The sequence below is a fragment of the Clinocottus analis genome, unplaced genomic scaffold, assembly GCF_023055335.1.
Source record: "Clinocottus analis isolate CAN_PGR_092001 unplaced genomic scaffold, fCliAna1.0.p SCAF_11, whole genome shotgun sequence".
Taxonomy (NCBI): domain Eukaryota; kingdom Metazoa; phylum Chordata; class Actinopteri; order Perciformes; family Cottidae; genus Clinocottus; species Clinocottus analis.
In genome coordinates this window covers 11,332,559-11,352,834 of record NW_027175832.1, presented here as the reverse complement: position 1 = coordinate 11,352,834, position 20,276 = coordinate 11,332,559, and the positions used below count along the sequence as shown (strand labels likewise).

The 20,276-nt window shown below is 41.6% G+C and overlaps 1 protein-coding gene across 4 annotated transcripts; it reads right to left on the bottom strand.

Annotated features, from left to right (window-relative positions):
- Window positions 1–3,894: 3,894 nt before the first annotated feature.
- On the bottom strand, window positions 3,895–20,061 carry LOC137782156 (uncharacterized). Of its 4 annotated transcripts, none has more exons than XM_068571293.1 (11): window positions 19,840–20,061; window positions 15,215–15,299; window positions 13,702–13,863; window positions 12,872–13,069; window positions 12,180–12,335; window positions 11,094–11,174; window positions 10,857–10,989; window positions 9,599–9,643; window positions 8,870–9,337; window positions 6,739–8,252; window positions 3,895–6,487 (listed from the first exon to the last, which is right to left on the bottom strand). In XM_068571293.1, the coding sequence occupies exons 1-11, from the start codon at window positions 19,899–19,901 to the stop codon at window positions 6,440–6,442; spliced, it is 2,952 nt and encodes a 983-aa protein (XP_068427394.1). In that variant the 5' UTR covers window positions 19,902–20,061; the 3' UTR covers window positions 3,895–6,439. The 4 variants fall into 4 exon arrangements, with proteins under 4 accessions (XP_068427394.1, XP_068427396.1, XP_068427392.1 ...); XM_068571295.1 differs by having other exon boundaries at window positions 15,242–15,299; XM_068571291.1 differs by lacking the exon at window positions 19,840–20,061 and having other exon boundaries at window positions 15,215–17,488.
- Between the last annotated feature and the right edge of the window lie 215 nt (window positions 20,062–20,276).

Sequence of the window (20,276 nt, the reverse complement as noted above, 5' to 3'; positions counted from 1 at the left end):
GGATGTGTAAACAAGCAAAATGTTTGCTGTTGTTAAAAGGTGCTATGTTGTTCAGGAAAGTCTACCGCCCCCAAATGGTCAAATACATCAAGTGTAGCTTCAGGTTTTAGGTGCTATTCGGACAACAGTGACAGTTCCATGGCAGACCCGATCGTTTGTGGATCTGAGAATAAACGTTCGTTGCTCCTCTGACCCGTTTCTGGATTGACACAAATCAAAAAGTGACAAACCAGACCCCACGTTTGAATCATAGATGAGTTTTATTTATTATTTTTTCCAACACAGAACCTCACATTGAGACAGCAACACACACAACGTCACAAATAAACATATTGTCATAACAATAAAACCATGTCAGCATGGCAAAACACAGAAGTTCTTTTCAATATCATGTCACTTACCATGGCTTTTAAAGTGCATACATCATAGAAAACACACACACGAGTGAATGAGCAGGAGCAACTCTGTCTCTCTCTGAACTATATTCCTGTTCTGACAACTGCTTTCAATAATATTCTGATCATGTTTCATATAATAGGCAGCCTGTACATAAATAAATACAAAAATGGATCATTACAAAAATAAATAAATATGTCAGCAACAGCAATGAGAACTGAACTGCCTTCTGTGCAAATAATAAAATAACTTGCTAACATTGTCATTTTTACAATGCAAGGGATGAAATGTTTCTTGTGCTATATGTGTCTATGTACAGTGATCATTATTTTCAACATTTGGAAAGGAAACGGACACCATTTATTAACCAAAGAATATTTGTCTTATTATGATTGGAGATCAGAAGATTGATTTCACTTAACCCATGCCAAGAAAGAAAACTGTTCACAGAAATGCTCTTCACAGTTTTCTTCAGAACAAATCGGTTCGGCTATGAAACTCATAATCAATCTCTGATAATGTCATATAGATAAGTGAGTGTGTCAGGTTTTGCCAATGGAAGATGTTGGTTCATATGCCAGTTCATAAAACAGAAACTTGGTCAAACTTGGACATTGAATATCTGGTTTGCACGGATATCGAGAAAAACAATTGGGAAACTCCAACTTGTTCTCATTACCAAACTCGTCACGTACGGACACGTTGTAAGCACCTTTTGGTGTCATTTAGGTTTCATTAACCAAACTACTTGGTTAAGTTTAGTAGAAGATCATAATTTGGGTTCAAATAAGAATGTGTGTAACGTCACCTTTAAATAAGTCAACATTGACATAGGACTGGATTAGTGGGTCTCCTGGTCTCCACCCGGACCTGGTCCTTACGTAGACATTGCATGTTCTATGGACAGCTGTGGACTTGTTACGCGAACACTCCGGCAATCAACACATGCGCATTTATCAATCCACACTCCATTCTCCAATAGGGTTGGCTACCGAGAACCGGTGCTAATATGGCGCCGGTTCCAAGACATCTGGTACTTACTGGACCGAAAACAACACGGATTTCGACGCTTCCTTTCGGTGCCTGAGCCAATTTACTTTTTTTTTACACTACTCTGCACGTTATACTGATACTAAAAAGGTAGCACGGTACCCGTACATTAAAAACGATATACTTTAGCATATTTTCAGTATCAGTATTCAGTATCAGTCACTGCTCCGCTCCCTTTTTTGAGTGGAGTTCTGTTGCGAACGTTCCCTATCAGGCACCTCATGCTGGTCTGTTTTTAATTTTTTTTATTAAGAAATAAATATATATGGGCAAGTTAAGGCGTTAATATCGCGTTAACTTTTCAATGAATTAACAGCGTTAATTATTTGATCATGCGTTAACTGCATTTTTTTATTTTTTAAAAAAAAGAAGTTTTTTGGGCTTTTACTTTGAAGGCAATTAATTTTGGTCTGCCCTCGCACTTCCGTAGCGTTACCGGACTATTGGCAGACTTGAGCCTGACGCGAAAGCACATATTGTTCTGTAGTTTCTGTCCTTAACGAGTACTGCGCCAGCGAATCGGCTCTCAAAGCTATATATATATATATACATATATATATATATATATATATATATATATATATATATACACATATATATATATATATATATATATATATATATACACATATACATATATATATACATATATATATATATATATATATATATATATATATATATATATATATATATATATATATATTTGGCAAACCGATTTGAGGTGCATACGCCACCAACTTGACTGGAGTGTGGATTCAAACCGGGGTGAATCGAAACCGGGGCATGCAAGGCCGTCAGCTCAGTCGCCACAATAGGACTGTAGGACTGCATGTGGACGACCACGTAGTGTGTGGCCCAAAATTTTCAGCGGCGACATTTATGTCTCACAGACATTAAAAGTACGAATTGGTGATTGACGCTCTGAAAATCAAACCGGTTTGATAGGAAACATGAGCAGTTGAGGGTCACAGATGATCCAAATATTTGATACATCATGTGCTGTAAAGATAAACTCCAGAAACTCTGAAGTACCTAAAGACAAACAAACATGCCCAAATAAGTGATCTTGTTTGTTTATCATCATGAGCAGATATTGTTCAATACGTTTCAGATGGAAGAATGCAGTAGAAACAAGCAAAAACTGCATTTCCAAATGGCAAACTATTCATCTGTAGAGAATCAAGTCCAAAAAGACACTAACACTTTCACCACTTCACGGCTCAAAGAACATTGATTATGTATTTATCATTTGTATTGTGCGTTAGAACAGTGTTAGACAAGGATTTCATAATTGTTTAACACAAACTATTGACAGCAATAATTGGCCTTTAGGGTATCATTTCCTGTTCGAGACTCATTCCTCCTCCATTGTCTTGACTGCACACATTCACAAAGTGTCAAAGATCACATCATGTTTGCCGTTACAAGGTTCACAGTGTTTGTCATGCAATCATGGCAGAGTAGTAATGAGGTAGGCGTAAACTGAAACCTAATATGAACTGAAATGTTCCATTGGAGATGCTCAGTCTGTCTCAGTGTGACGGGAGACTGGCCTCTGGGATACATGTTCATCCTGTGCATAGGACACACCAATATTCACAGTCTTCACTTTAGAATGATAAGTCTATAAAGATGTCTATTTCATTGGGTTTGAATAAATTGGTTACATGGTATATTGAATGTACAACCCTTTGTAGCACAGAGGTTAAGATGTATAGGTTACACAGTATGTTGATTGTTTTCTTACAGCAAGTGGAAACAGAGCTTTATAGTGAGTTTCAGTCAGTTTTCTCATCGTCCAGCTGCAACCTGACTGTTTTGGTTCACTATTGCCGTTCTCATAGCTTTAGACAGACGGCGTCATAGTTAGTTCACAACAAACAGAAAACTGACCTTTTTCGTGCGATGCAGTCACATACGATGCTAAAGCCTATCAGTGTTGAGATTCTCGTCCTGACGCCACTGACCAGAAGTGTTGCATCAAAGATGGAGGAAATTGTTGTGTTCTGTGGTTACCCATCGCTAAACGTTACGATAACCGGACACAACTCTATCCGTATAAATATTCGAGCATAAACAATATTGTTGCTGCGGTATTTATGCCTAGAAGGCAACATTGTTTTAAGTGTTGATAGAGCAGCTGCATGTTACATAGGCTAGCCCTGATCAATGTAAACTCCATTCAGAAAACAAGCATTTTAAAAGTTGTATGCGTGCCGCATTCCGCGAGAGTTGTGGGTGTCAAAGTGACATCACACATTCAGACCCTTCGTATATTTCTGTGCGGCTGGGTTTTGCCTGTCTGTGCACATTTATTATTAACTCAGTATACGGATGGGCGAAGAAGATGGGGAGCTTTAAGGGACATTGAGAATGCTTGCCGCGATGAGAAATTTATATATATTATATATATATATATATATATATAGTATAAAATATCAAAACTTTTCTTCATCACCAATCCGCAGCAGCTCATGTCCCTGCGACTGTATTTGCGCTGAGCGAGGTACTCAAAACGTGCTTGGCGTTTGGCGTGAACAAAGCATTAGAGACGTACTGCCTTGTGAACGTAGTGGAGCACGAGGTATTTCTCCCAGGAGTTGGTGGAGATCAAAATCTGAGCTAAAAGCGGGTGAATATTGGACTTACGTTCATCGGGTGGACAGAACCAAGACTTCATATGAATGATCACGCTGCTCTAACTCTGCTGAATGTGTAAATATGTATATCTGTTTGCTAACAGGTTCCCCACATCATTTAAAAAAGGTGATAAGAAGCTAATGTTGGGTCCATAACCATACATATGTATGGTTATGGATACACAGGGAGATTGGACACTGCTGTCTTCAGAGGCAAAGCCGAGCCCATTGATGATAACATCCTTTCTCTATCTGTAGTCACTTTACCTCTCTGATGTCTTTGGTTTGATGAGGGTAAACATGTTGGAAGTGGTTTCCTCACTGGCCTAAACGGACCTTCCTTTAAGCACCTGCGTGTGAGAAACTCTGAAAGCTTTTGGTTCATTTCCACTCAGTGAATTGCCCGCTCTTACTTTTTCGTGCTGAAAAGCAATAAAGCGCTGCTCATCCACCTGGTGGCTGATTCTAGCTGTGTCCCAATTCCAAACTTCATACTAACTCTAAGCCAGTATAAATATTTCATCCTGTAAATATGCTCTTACTAAATCTAAATTTATTGATATTGTCCCAACATGCAATGCACAAACGGAATTCATGAACAACTGAGACAGGATCCGAGACAGGACAGTAGCGAGACAGCTCCATAACACACACGCAAAAAAAAAGTGTGAAAACTTCAGTCCATTGGGTTAAAAGAACTCAGCGTTGAACAGGACCAGAGGTCACCTCGGAGAAAGTCCTTTTTGTTGTTATTAAAAACAATGGGGGAGATTTTTGTGGGAGGACAGAACCCAATATTCAATTACTATACGGTACATACGATAGCCCAATTGATACTTGATTTTTTTTAGACATATTCTGAAACGTACATGCGAATTAAAAATATATATAAATAGGAAATATTCATCTTTTATAAAAATGCATAATTTAAACAAATATGTTTTACATGGATCACATATGTAGTGTTTGAGTGGAAAACTTTCCACTCAAACAGCAGTAAACTAGTGAAGACAAATGCAGACAATGGACGCTGGGAAAACTTAGTAAACTACAATATCAAATAATAAATTGGCAGTCGTCTTTCAAAGTGGCAATCTGCTGATACCTTCACACCTACCTATTTAATAAACCAAGAAAATGATTTGCTGGGGCTCAATTAGTGTACTCCTGCACTCACACCGTACCACTATATAACAAAATGCAGTGCACTGCGATACCTGGATGGTCTACTCATGATGGCCAAACAAATTAGTATGGACACCATACTTTGTAGTATTAGTTAGTATATCAAATGGAATTGGGACACGGATGTTGTGAAATGCAGGGTTTAGGCCGGTTTAGTGCTACTGAAGGAGGAAGTTCAAAGGCTGGAATACTTCACAGAGTAATTTTAAATGCCCGTAAAAACATTTTTTGCTGACCTGCAGTGGTGTTCACCTTTCGGCAGTGACGAGCAGGTGAACTGTGGTTAAAAGGTGCAGCAAAGCACACTTGTGACAACATGTTGAGAGGTGAAACGGGCTCCAGACTCTCAGCCTGCTGTACATGTACTCTCTGAGGAGAACCGTAACGCGACTGATGGCAGAAAACAGAGGGTATGTTACCATGGCGACAGTATAGATATGCATTCACTGTACAACCCGACCAAACTCTTTATACAGCTCTTATCCAATTTAGACCTAAAACTACGGACTAGATAATCTGAAAACCACAATAGCTGAGTATATAATTTATATACAATTTATCTTTGGGACAAAGTCACACAAAGTCCAATTACACAAGCTCCAACAAGAAGCTCAAGTCAAATTTTCTTTTTTTCTTTTTTACTGTGGACTAATTAACCGGAGAGTCAGAAAGGACGGGAAGCTGGACTAAGAGACTCAGAGGACACGGAGTGAGTTAGCAGCTGATATTGTAAATAAATGACATAATATCAACCGTATGATTCATTGACTAGCATCATTTGAGGGTATAGGAATGCTGTTGATTTTAATACAGTGGTTTCCAACCCTGACTTATTGGCCACAAGCCAGTCAGGTTACATCATTCAATTTTATGGAGCCAGTTAGTCCCATGGTAGGTAACATTTTTAAAATCTTTGTCAATTCTTAAATCCCTTTAAAACATAAAGACCCTCCCTAACTAGACTTATTGCAATAAATAACAGCTGAACAATGTTTTCCTCCGGTCTATATCATCACCCCTCCTTCCCTACGACCCCATTTGAATCTATTTAGTCATCCGTCATCTTACTTCTCTCCTCATCCACTTGGTCTCTGCTGTTGCCGGTGTGGTCATGGGAACCCTGCTGACATGGTAACCCCCCCACATGAGTGTTGGCTGGCAAAACATCACTTCAGGTCAATGCCCTGAGTCTGGGACTGAGCCTTCTCCTTAGCCTAAAACACACACAAGAGAAAATCGACGGGATGATGATAAATGTGATTAAAGTTGTTGAGATTTTTTTATGTATAAAAAAATGTCATAACAAATAGTTAACTAGTTTAACACTGTGAAGACCTGCAAACACAGTATTTCATGCAAAAGGTCAATGAGGGCATACTGTACATTTCATAACATTCATTCATCTGACACTTTAGTTTCCACACATCTACAATAAGTTTGATTTTTTTGGGGGTTTCTAACTCACCCTGAGCGAGGGCCGAGGAGGCCGAATTGGTCTGACAGGTCGTACTGGCTCTGCTACTGGGTTTGCCTGCCTTCTCTCCAGAGGCTCGAGGTCGTCAGCTACATCAGGACAACCGATGTATCCTCCAGCCCCAAACACTGAACCCAGATCCCCTTCTAACAAGTTGTGACTGGCAGAAGAATTAGATGGTGGCAGGTCTTGCTTGGCAGACAAATTGCTGATGGCCATGTTCGGGGTGTCGGCAGTATTGGTGTTAGATTTGTTGGTGCTGGTGTTACCGAGTTCGAGCCCCAGCAAGTCTTCCGGTGGCACGTCACTGTCTGAGCTGTTATTGGTGGACCTGACCTCTGGTTCCACAATGCATTGGTTATTGTTCGCTTCTTGGAAAACATCCTTACCCAACAAGTCCAACACCTCCTGGTTGTCATGGCTACCTAAGTCTAGCAAATCCTGATTTTCATTGCTACCGAGATCCAGAAGTTCCTGGTTACCCTGGCTACCTGACATTGGCACTTCCTGATTTTCTTTGCTCACAAAATCCAGAAAGTCTTGGTCACCATGGCTATCTAAATCAAGCACTTCCTTATTTTCAGGACAGGAGAAGTCCAGCTCCTGATTGCCATGGCTACAAGGTTCCAGCACCTCTTGGTTATCATAGTTAAAAGGTTCAAGTAGTTCCTCATTGGCAATATTGCGATAGGGTTCCACCACCTCCTGGTTGTCATGACTACAGAGATCCAGGAATTCCTGGTTTTCATTGCTAACTAAACCTATGTTGTTAAGCCGAGAAGGTTCCAGCACTTCTTGGTTTCCATTGTAACACAAATCCAGCAGTTCTTGGTCGTTGTGGCTACAATGTTCAAGCACTTCTTGGTTTTCATGGGTATGAGGTTCCAGTGCTTCCTGGTTGCTATAGTTAGGGGGTTCTACTTGCTCAATGTCGTCATAGGTACAAAGGTCCATTGCTTCCTGGTTATCATGGGCACAGAGGTCCAGTACCTCTTGGTTCTCTTCCTCAGGGCTGAGCTTAAAGCCATAAGGGTCTGAGTCCCGTGCCATTTGGGAGGAAGTGATGTCAAACTCAAAGTGATCAATGTTCAGTTGGTCTGGTTGAGAAGAGGAGGGCTCAGGGTCAAAGGCCAGATCGTTTTCAGAGGGCTCTGGGCTCAGTTCGGCTTCATCCGGGTCTAAGAGGGTGTGACTAGAATGTTCTGGACTGAGTTTAAAGCCATATGGGTCAAAGGAAGACTGACTGGTTGCTTCATAGCTCAACTCAAAGCTAAGCTCTCGGTTGTGATCAGAGTCGGACTGGATAAAAAGGTTCTGGAAGTCTACTGAGTTTTGGGGAGTTGCAGGGTTTTGGGGTTCCTCTTCAATGTCGTCAATCCATTCTCCCTTATGACTGGAGGTATCATAACAGGACAGAGTTTGCGCTATTTCGCCTGTCCACTCTGGTTCCAACCGGAGTTCTTCAGCAAGCTTAGGGACAGGCTGAGTGGAAGCAGAACTCAGATCTAGGAGAAGAAAAACAATAAGGTGTCAATGCTAGAACGGAATAAAATGCGAGAATGGAACAGAATAAAATGGATATGTTTGTTTTTACGCACGACCAGAGACTAGTTAGAGATTAAGAGTACATTTCTTACAACCACTGAAGGGTACAAAAACTTGACCGTTTTACATTCCACACATAGTGGCTTTAATAAAATCATTGTGACAGGGGGATCCCACTAGCTAATGTGGCTGGCCTGTTTCTGTCTCACAGGCTGGGCTGAAAAGTGCACACTCGCAGCCCCTGTGCGGTGGGGGTTCTGTTCTTATACAAATCACTTTATTTCAAATTCAATGTCACAATGAGTCTATTTTCAACAGGCAAAAACAAAATGCATTTAATTGTTTGCTGTTTGATATTCTTTTATCCTGTACCTATTGGGCCCAACATCCCTCACTGATCAAGTTTTGGAGGTCCCTATTGTCTTTTCTGCTTTTTCTTGTCTTTCCATCACTATTTTTACTCTATTTCTCTCTTTTTTTCAACTTAGGAACTGATCTATTATTGTAAGACCACATTCAGAAGGAAAGCATGAAACATGAATTGTAGCATTGAATTGTAAGATTTAGTATGAGTGACCTTGTTCCAGTCCTGCTGTTGCCTCGGTGGTAGCCTCGCCGGCTAGAGATCCCAGACTCTGTTCTTCGATGTCCGAGGGAGGAGAGACAGCGCCAAGGTCCAGCTCATACCCATTAGGGTCTGATTCTATAGAATACTGACCCTGGGACCTCCAACCCTGGATGGGCCCTGGCCCCAACTCGTCTGACGAGCTCTGAATGGGCTTAAATCCATGGGAATCATCACCCACAGCGATCGCGTCCAGGTCCTCTCGGCTGTAGCTAATCTCGATGTCGCTGTCTTCGTCGGGGAATTCAGACTCGAAGCACTGAGTTCCTGTTGAGGCTTTATTTTCAGCACAGGATAGACTAGTGTCGCCCTCATCGGGGACATGTCCTAGCCCCTCGTCAGCACCGACGTTCGCCACCGGGAACAACACATCTGCTGCAAAGGGGTCGCTGCCTTTGAAAGGGTCGGAAGCGAAACCACCTGGTAAAGCAGGGTATTCAAAAACAACTTAGTGACATGTCAGTTCAATTATTACATCATAACAATTTTATTTAATAATTTCGATTACATCTGATAACAAGGAGAGCATCCTGAAACTAGGCAACATGGCCCAAGCACCTCTGACTGTTTCTCATTCTGTTGGAGTAAATACACTGACTTTGGAGGAGTACCTTCAGAACAGCCAAACTACCCATTTAACTACTTAAAATAAAACAAGTTTATTGGTGTTTTATTACTCACCAGATGAGTCAGTTTTAGGGAACAGGTCTTCATTGAAGAGGTCATCTACAAGTCAAGAGAGAGAGGAACTGGATGATTATTTTATACAACCAATGAGACCCATTAGTGCATTATAATATATATCATAAAAACTGGAGAAAGCGCACATGGAGATTGTAACATTTTAGAAATCTATCTCTCCTTTCAACCTCTTCGGGTAACAAGTAGCACACAATGTATAGCATGACGAGCTCCAGATCCACTAAACCAGCCTGAGGATGAGAGTCTTTATTGTTAAATAAAGAATGTTAAATAAAGACTAGAGGCCAAACTCCAGAAGAACAATACGAGGGAGGTGTAGACCAGGATGAAGCAAATCACTGGCTTCAAGGTTGGAGGGAGACAGCCAGGGGGCTCCCTGGAGAGTGCCAACGAGCTAAACTGTTTCTTTAATAGGTTTAGTTCACAGCCCTCATCCGTCTCTCCAATACAACACACCTCCCAAACACCTCCCTCTCTGTCCCCTCCTGTTGGGCTGCACAATCACTGAGCCCTCAACATCAATGGGCTCTCAAACCCTTCCCCTTCCCCTCCACCCTCTCTTTGTGATGACTGAAGGCTGATTTATACTCGGGTTTTACGTAGAGACGCAAGCACGCAAGACACACATGGACCCCCTTGCGTAGTCAAATCAGCCATTTTGCGTGTTTGCGTGCGTCACCCAAAATTTCTGACTATCCGAATTTGCGTTTGAATTGTCATGAGTTTTTGTACCAAATAAATCATGGATGGCAACCAGTAGCTGTTTATATACAGTGACATTTGTGTCAACTTCAGGAAAAGCTGTTTATTTACTGTTGGGTCTCCCACCATCGGTCGCAAATATCAAATGTCTGAGTGTCTTTCTGAGAATGACTAGCAGCAACTGGATATCTGAAGAGTATTTACCTTAAAAGCTTCACATAACACACACAATGATTTTATCCACCAACTAACCCTGACTGGTTCAGACCCCAGTCCATTTTCCTCCCATCAGTCATCATTCCTGAACAGTCCTATTGCATGTACTGCATCCTTTTCTTTCAGTAGTTGGGACATCCAAAAGACGCAGTTAAATCCCAGAGACTTCAGAACAAACTGTTTTACATGTTCTGTTAAGGTAGGATGACCAAATTATGAGACACATCTAAACTTTTGTTTAGATTTGTTATCAAGTCTCTAAAGGAAAAGTTTCATCAACCTCTCAGTGTCTTAGGCTCCATATTTGTTTGATACATACGGTCACTCTGACAGTGGGCGAAGGGGTCGGCTTGGTAGAAGTCCAGTTGCTTAGGGTCGACAGCAAGCTCTTTCTCCCCGCCATCGTTGATCTCTCCCTCCTCCGGGTCGTCTTCTATGTCAGATCTATCCATCTGTGAAGCGTCGCAAACCAAGGAGGACGTGTTAAACGAAGGCTGATCACTGCCGTTAACTGATTTCAGAACCCGAAACCAGCTTCTGTGCCAATGAAGCTCACCTTTGGAGAGCTGGTGCCGCTGTCGTCCACTTCTTCTCGGGTATCCGCGAGGTTATTGCAGAAAGACGAGCCGCTGGCTCGCTGTAGGAGTCATCCGCACAGACAGATGGGAGGAGACGGTGAGAGAGTTGCAACATGAAGAATACTTTTGCATTGTGTTCAGGAGAGAAAAGACAGCTGGATCATTCGGATAAAGGTCGTCACACTAGTATTGTATTGAAAGTGAGCGAGCTCTTTATGTTGTGAAGACAAGACTGCTGCCACAGCCACAGCTATCTTCTGTTGCAAGTCAGATGTTCCAGGTTTTCAAGCATGATTTAGTATTGGTGAAGTTCTGGGTAAATACGGTTAAAAAACTAAACATTTTACTCCATTTTATTCCGTAGTGCAGAACTACACGCTCCACAACTGTTCTCGGCCAATGCGTACCGATTGAAAGTTAATTCCACTTGAGCGAAATTTAAGACGGGATTGAACTATTGTGTCATTCAACAATAACATGCAGAGTTTTTTTGGTCCATTTCAATATGCATCTCCTAAACAAAGGAGAAAAGAAATCAATCACTTAGTTTAAAAATGTTTTCTTCTTGGAATGAATTGTTCTCAGTTTGGTTGTAAAAGCACTACAGACTTAAACTTATGATGGGAACACATCATAAACAACTCTATTTTTCAGGACATACTTTCAATATCTTAGCAGCCTACCAACCAATAAAACTGAGATTAGGCAACCTAATAGTTTTTTTTGTGGGCTGCTTGGATCAGAAGAGAGGGGGGGGGGGGGGGTCTTGGATGGAAAACGGAGCATTTCAGACAGACAGCATGCGAAAAATAAAGTGTTTTCTGAAAACTTAAGCGTGTGAACACATTCTTTAAAAAAAAAAAAATCCAAGTATAAACCTGAAAATGCCCTTTAACTCTTGTGCGTAATTGTCAAACAGCCAAATTTGTTTCCAACTCCACATCCTCTATCGGTACCGCCTTCCTGTTCACAGTGAATAGTCTGCAGGCCCAAACTGAGGTCAACAATGTAGCTGCGTGGAACACCGCAGTGCACGGCAACAAGTGCTTTAAGTAGCGGCCTACCATGATCAGGTCAGCGTAGGCCGGAAGCGACTGGCTCCTCCCCCACGGCCTCATGGGAAGCGGATCGTCTTCGGTGGTGTCTGCAGGAGACGACTCCTCCAGCTGGCTCTCCGGGGTGACAGCGCTCCCTGACAGAGAACACAGGGTGTGCTCCTCCTGCAAGGACGAGAACACGCTGGAGTTGTGAGGGAACTCTCTTCAAACATCAGTTACCAGAAAAACCACACGAGGAAACTGTGTTTGTAAATACTTATCTTCAGAGCATCTCGGATAGATAGAAGTATGTGACTAACTTAACAACAAAAGCGATGCAAGGGCTATTGATGTTGATGTTGTTTAATTTACAGAGGATCTGGCCAAAGGTGACTTATATTTTACTTTGTATGAATATAAATATAGATAAATACATAATATATATGTTTGTTTGTGACACAGTATTGAATGGAAGTCCAGAATGAAGAAAAACATATTTCTGCTGATCTAATTTTTAAGTTTGATCTAAAAAGTTTTCCGTCCTGTTTATGACTGCAGCAGGTGAAAAAAGGATCATCTTTTGAAGTTCCTTTTCTTTTCTTCATTTTCATCTATTGTTCTTATTTTTTTATGACTTCAGTTTTTCTCACTTTCCTTGGTGCGGCAATTCCAGATACACACAAACAACGACACACATGCACGTGTACGTTCTCTTGTACCTGCAGGATCTCTTCATAGGACTGTCTGATGGAGTCCTGCAGGGGCGTGTCCCTCTCCCCGGCCTCCTCCACCTTCCTCTTGGCCTGCTTCACCTCATCTCTAAGCCTCCTCAGCCTCCACCTGACTCTGGCGAGCTCCCTCTCGTACTCCTCCACCTGGCTCTCCTTCTGCACCTCCTCCGCCTGCAGAGACAGGATCTGGTGGAAGAGGACGGGGAGTCAGTACCGGGCAGATGGCTTCCTGTCACATGCGCATTACTGCTAACGTGACTCGTGATAAAGAGAGTTTGTCCAGGGAACTCACATTTTATACTTTTGTTTGAAATATTACTAGCTGCTTTGCATGTAGGATTTTTAAGAAAAATACAGAATAACTGTCATAATCACACCAATTGTCACTATATCCTGACAACAGCAGTGTGACGGACACCCGCCGATCCGTACGGACCCCCCTCACGGTTCAAACATGTGATGGGATGTTCAGCCATAAAATGAGAAAGTTTGTGATTTGACCGCTATGTTGACTACAGTCGAGCCAAAAACCATGCACCAATTATCATTTTATCAACAATTACATTTTACAAGATTACATACGAACGCATCATGACAACATTATAATTTACCTACAGCCAATATTACATTTTGCTGAACAGGGAGTGAACGCATCGTAATGTAACTCAATGCAACCTCCGCTAGTGTTAGCTGTTAGCTCTATGAGCCAGGGCCCACCACAGGTGTGTAGTACTACTTTGCACATGTGCAGTAGCAATGGGGCAGGACCTGAGTAACGGCCGTGCAGAGTACATAAGCAATAGCAGTTTTGTCGTTACCTGTTGGCTCTCCTCATAGCACAGCTGTCTAGTCGCCTTTATTTGCTGCACCAGCTCCTGCTTGTGCGTCTCTAACTTAACCAGAGTCTCCTCCAGCTCATTGCGGTCCGACTGCTGCTCCTGAAGCTCCACGCTCTCCACCGTCACCGAGTTCTCCAGCTCCTACACACGCATACACTGTTGAGGGTTGACGGACGATCTCAACTCATGGGTGGGATGATAAAACATGCGTGGAGATGTATGAACACACACACACACAAATGGGCGTGATGTTAGAGGTAAACAGAGATCCATCGAACGCTAGATCCCATTAGCATGTAGCACATCTTCAGCTGCTGAAGGACCTCAAGAGGAATCCAAACTTTAAGCTTCTGTGAACAGTCCAGCTAAAGTTAAAAGTAACAATGTGAACGTTTTTGTTTAAAACATTTAAATAATCTAATAGAATTTTAGCACGTCACATCTTCATTGTCATCGGAATTAATTCCCTTTACACAGGGCCAGCGGCGACGGCTGCACTGATATACATATTTTTATCCCAATTTCTGGGCTTTGGACATCAGTCAATATCGAGTATTGATTTGAAACCACTAGTGTTAAATTAATACGGGACTGGGATCATTCTTTTATGTGTAAGGCAACATCAGGCTTCAAACAATGCTAATCCAGCCAGTCGTTTTTTAACACTTGCCCAACATGTTCTGACAGCAGTAAGCATGATGGGCAATGCTACGCATGTGTTTTCCTACAAAAATTCATCAACACGTGTTGGTTTCTGCTCGTTGCATGCATACAGACGGCCCTTCTGTCTGCACAGGAAACTACCTAATTAGATTTATCCTACGAGCCTGCTGAAGGCTCAATGTGTGGCCTTTATGGTCTTGATACGTCCTTGTTCATGACTACGTAGATAGTGTGCGAAAGACTTTTGAGGGATACAATTCCGACGCTTTATTTTTGGTGGGTATAGCGTTTGAAACCTGCCCAGCAATGTGACTCTTATACCTGTTGTATAACATGTGTATCGTACCACTGACACGCCAAATTATGGCATTTTGAAGTTTACGAAATTTAAGATGAGATAATCCTGTATTAGTCCCAAAGAGGGGACATGTACTACTTTACTCTAAGGACAGCTTAGACATATTGTGACCCTGCTATAAATCTGTAAATCCAAGTGATAAACAAGTAATAAATGTAGTTCATTGAGAAATGATCACTGCCGTGTTAAAACGTTGAGATGAAATGAATCAAATAACAGTCTTTGGTTGCAAATCTCGAGGTGCACTGAGACGAGTTTCATCCCATCATGACATCACATGAGAGCATCATGGGAAATGCAGTGACATAAAACACCACACAGTCACACAGACATACACATGATGTATGTCCTGTCCACACCTTTTGAGATAACAAAATACAAATAAAAATAGAAAATGTGTTACCTACACAAAAACACACACTCACGCAGATGAATGAGAACCAGGACATACGCACACACACATGCACACACCAGCGCGAGATGCTGCGGTCTTCTTACTCTGATCTCGGTTGCCTTGGCGAGGACCCGCTCGTCTGTCTCCACGATGTCAGTGTCCCTGGGGGACGACCAGCAGAGGAGACAGGAGTGTTTAAGGAGGGAGGAGAGGGAGCGGTCGCTCTTCCAGTCCGCCTTCCCTCTATCGTGCCCCCCTTCCCACGATCCCTCTATTTTTTCCTGCTGTACTGCACGCTCCTCCATTTCTGCCCCTTGCTAGCTGTCGCTACACTGCAGAGGAGGCGGAGCTGCTTCCCTGTGTGTGTGTGTGTGTGTGTGTGTGTGTGTGTGTGTGTGTGGATGCACACGGGCAGAATGCACCAATGTGAGGATGGGAAGAGAGGGAGGCGAGTCAGAGCAGTAGGCTTGCTCATCCATAAGGAGAATGTGTTTCCTTTTCTCTAGTCTCCTCCCTTCATGCTTCTCCCCCTCCTTCGTCACACATCTATCACCTCCTCTCCTCCGTTTCTCCTCCTCCCCCACCCCATCACCACCACTGCAGTATGCATCAGTCTCGCACTCACGCGCACTCACTCTCTCTCTCTCTCTCTCTCTCTCTCTCTCTCTCTCTCTCTCTCTCTCTCTCTCTCTCTCTCTCTCTCTCTCTCTCTCTCTCTCTCTCTCTCTCTCTCTCAAACACACACACACACACACACACACACACACACACACACACACACACACACACACACACACACACACACACACACACACACACACACAAAGCAGTGACTGAGCCATTCATAAAAATCCTGGAGAGCTGCAGCAGCAGTCTGCACCGACGTTACCAACCAATCAATAATCATTGACAAATGCATCTCTAAGTGGCCAGATAATTAACTGGAAAAACATCTTGACGGCATCAATCATTAACACCAAATCATGCATTTATGTATCGGATTATGAAAATATATAGTACAAATAATAAGACGCGACACAATGCTGTGCAGCAGACTAGTTAGGTACGAAAAATTAAAGCTGCATTCAGTTATTTGTACAAAATCAAAGTAAATTGCTGCTAAGGCGCAGCAGGAGATGCAGTACACAGCATTGGACATGTTATGATCTTTGATACTGGTGAACAAGTTAGGCATGAATCATGGATTCTAATGTAATCTAAAGTGTACAGATACAACCTGCAAGAAACGGAGCCACTTGCATGTCAGCTGTTTTTTGTCAGCAGCCATTTTGGACTTCATCCAACCCTTTTGATCTTTCTTTCGGCCTACCTTTCATGTTTGTGTCCATCTAATGAATTTAGGTCACTCTCTAACTCTGTCTAACGGTCTGTTGTACGGTGCTGAGCAGCTTGTGTACACTGGAGTTGATCAGAGCTATTTCACGGAAAGCTGCCTTGAAGAGGTCAGAGTTTGTTGGGAGTAAAACAATGAGTTAAAACCAGACGGCAACATCTGGTCCTGAAGTCATGCAGAAGTGTCATAGTCTTGCGTTCTCTCTAATGGCCGATAGGGGGCGACCCCTCTGGTGGTTTAGAAGTCAATAAAAGTGACTCTACTTCTCTCTTGATTTATTCCCCCAGTAAAACATGTAAATATGAGTGTATCTCTCAATCTCTAGTTTCAAGTCTTCCTTAATACAGCATGATGTTCATTTAGTTTACTCCATTTAGAGTCAAACAGACCAGAAAGCAGGGTATGCTTTTGGGTCAGGCTACCTCATGATTTACAGGTTGCTACCACAGCACTGTCCAGTCTCGGAGTTGTTTGTGTTTTTGTCTTTGAACTTTAACTTTTTCACGATGTATTTTTACTTCATGAAAGTTTTTTGTAACATTTTGGTCGCTTGAAAATGACCTATTCAGCGTTCGGTTGTACTTAGCTCTGCCTCTTGCAGTATGTCATTATTTAATCAAGAAAATGTACTTAAAGTAAAATTTTACAGTACTTACTATGGAATCAATTGGGCTTTTCAAGAGTTGTTGTTATTATATATTTTAATATCAGATTATTATTATTATTATTAATGCGGTAATCATGTTGTAGCTTGTTATAGTACATTTTACAATTGTTATACTGTTGGGTGGATTTATATACCATAAAACAATGCATTGCATTTCATATACTAATAAATAAATATTCCCCTCTTAAACGTATAGCAGCATCATACTTAAGCAAGTTAAGCAGGTTACGTTCGATCACTGATGAGTATACCATGCGGTACCAGACAGAAAGTGTGTTAGGTTTGTCTAGAGCCTTGTTGTAAATAAAACCCAATACATTCTTTGCAGATCCCAGTTGATGTATTGAGATTGCTATTTGTGTTTGAGCCACCCCCCCCCCCCCCCCCCTCCCTCTCCCCCCAAAGATGTTCCATTGACTGCCATGGGGCTAAGTCAAGCAACAAAGTTGCTCTCTGGAACCAGAGAATGCGCTTGAAGCATGACCGACACAATGAATCTTCCTTTTCTAGCTCAAAGGCGTGTGCACATGAATTATAATTAACTACATTTTAGTTTTTTGTGGGCTTGACAGTGTGAGCAATTTCCCCTTTACAGCCACGTTGTCAGTCTGATTTGAGCTGCTATCCCGGCCTGCATCACAAACCCGTGGAGCGGCGCTGATGTTAACCCAGTTACTGCCCGGGAGCAAGGACTCCTTCATGCGTTCACTCATTCATACATTGATGCTTAAGTAGTTAAAGTGTGCCAGTTCAAACCCTTCTGATCCGTCAAAAGAAATAAATGGAACCATCTCACTTCATCAATAACTCATCGAAAATGCTTTGATTTTAAATGAGTGTGGCTATTTGACATAGGTGCTTTATTTTAAAGAAGGTCAGTGATTCTGGTGCCTCAGCTGCTACGTCTGCTTTCCAGCCAAGTTGTAAGACAATATTATTTTAGTGTGCCTGAATCCTTACCGATAGTCAAGAATTGATTGGTCATGCCTGAATATTGTGTGATAAAACGTTGATGTTACAGCTTTATGCAAAAATGTTCTAGTGATTTACATAGTAGAACTGACAAAAAACATTTAATTCCAGTGAAACTACACCTCAAATGACTTGGTGTGTTGTCTTCTAGTGACAAAGCTGCAGAGAATTATTAGCCGAAAGCAGCTTTGCAGAACTTTTTGAGACCTTTTTTGTCAGACCAAACCAGAGCTAAAAGAAAGTGAATAAATACATACTTGTTTATTCTGTCTGTATACATAATAGTGCTATGGTGGATTAGTTTACTATTTTACCATTTACTTATATTTATTACTTGTTTTTTATTTTACTATGTGTCTCTTGCTGCTGTAAACCTGTAATATTAAAGAATTATCTTATCTTCACCAGGTTGACACAAACATGACTCCAAAAGAGTTCTCCATTCCTCTAATTGTCCGTGATTGAGTAGGCACCTTTCAATTGTTCATTGCTATCTATTATAATCAGCCAGACCGATACATCAGATGACATGAGCTCAATAGACATATATAGATATTGATGTATATGTAGGGCGATAACCGCAAACTGCAGTACAGAACAGCGGTTTTTAACTCAAGTACTGAATAAAACAGCAAGTGGTGGTTGACTGTGATAAGAGACGTCCATGCGTCTGTAGTGATACCTATCCCTCATAAATAGGGTGAAACTAGTTTCTTGAGGTTTTTCAATTAAATGTTTGTCGTTATTATGTCATTGTCTGTTAAAATATGATTTTGTGTTATTGTGGTTATGTAAATGTAAACTGTCCTGTTTAATACCTGTTTAATACATGTGCGTCCTCTCTTTGTACAGGACAAGAGGGAGGGCAAGCAGTTTTTGCGATAAGGTTGTTTTTGAGAGCTGAACACCAACAAACATGGAGCGAAGAACATTTCATGAGATAAAAACTGGAGAATTTTGGAAATGATTACATCTATCATTTGTCAATACAATATGGGCTGAGACAATTACAAAGAGTGCCATATTGCTAGCTGTGAAAAGAATATATATATATATATATATATATATATATATATATATATATATATATATGTATATATATATATATATATATATGTATATATATATATATATATGTATATATATATATATATATATATATATATATATATATATATATGTATATATATATATATATATATATATATATATATATATATATATATATATATATATATATATATATATATATAGTTTAGGCCCACAAACTGCTGGATACTATAAGAAAAAGCGCAATTTCTATACATTTGATTTTTTTTTTATATGATCCGGAAAGCAAGTAACTTCAGTGACATGTAGACTAGAAAGTACAAGGTTCCCTCAGGTATGTTGTTGGGCAGCAGGCAATCATACTCCAGTAAACACGAGCACGTCAGCATAGCACCACCCGAGGTTGGTGCTCGGGACCCGTACAGGCTCCGGATGAAGGACCCGTCGGGCCCCGAGCTGCCGGAGCCACTCTGTAACTTAAAGCCTAAATATGCTGTCGAGTGGACTGTTAGCCTCCACACAGCCGACGGTGTAGTAGGTTGAAAGTTGAAACCCGCAATGAAATGATACGTCGTGCAGGTGGATCAAGAAAATACTTTCTTTTCTTCTTTTCTCTTTTTAAACATGAGATACATGAGAACAGTTTACGGTCACGTTACCCTTCATCCTTCGGGTTTCTCGCTCTCGTTGTCCGCAGGCAGTCCAGGATAAAACGCATCATTACTGCAGTGCTCGCGCTCTCATCCTCTGACTGTCGCCTCCGGTACCGACAGGGCTCGCGCAGCAGCAGCAGCGCCGGTGTAAAACGACCAGCAGGCTGACGGTAACCGTCCTTTAACTCTCAGCCAGCTTCCTTCCTGTTAACGAGAGCCCGTAACCGGGAGAGGGATCCCGTTAGCGCAGTCACAGATGCGGAGACAGCTTTAGGCACGCAAACAAAGTAAACCAAACTTCCGGTCCAACCTTTCAATATAAGACCAGGTCGAATGAGGAAGCTGTATTGTTGCGCTCGCTGGTCAGCGCACGAAACAACACAAGTGACAGGCATAATCCATGTTGCATCGTACGTGATATGTATATCTCTCATGGCTAAGTC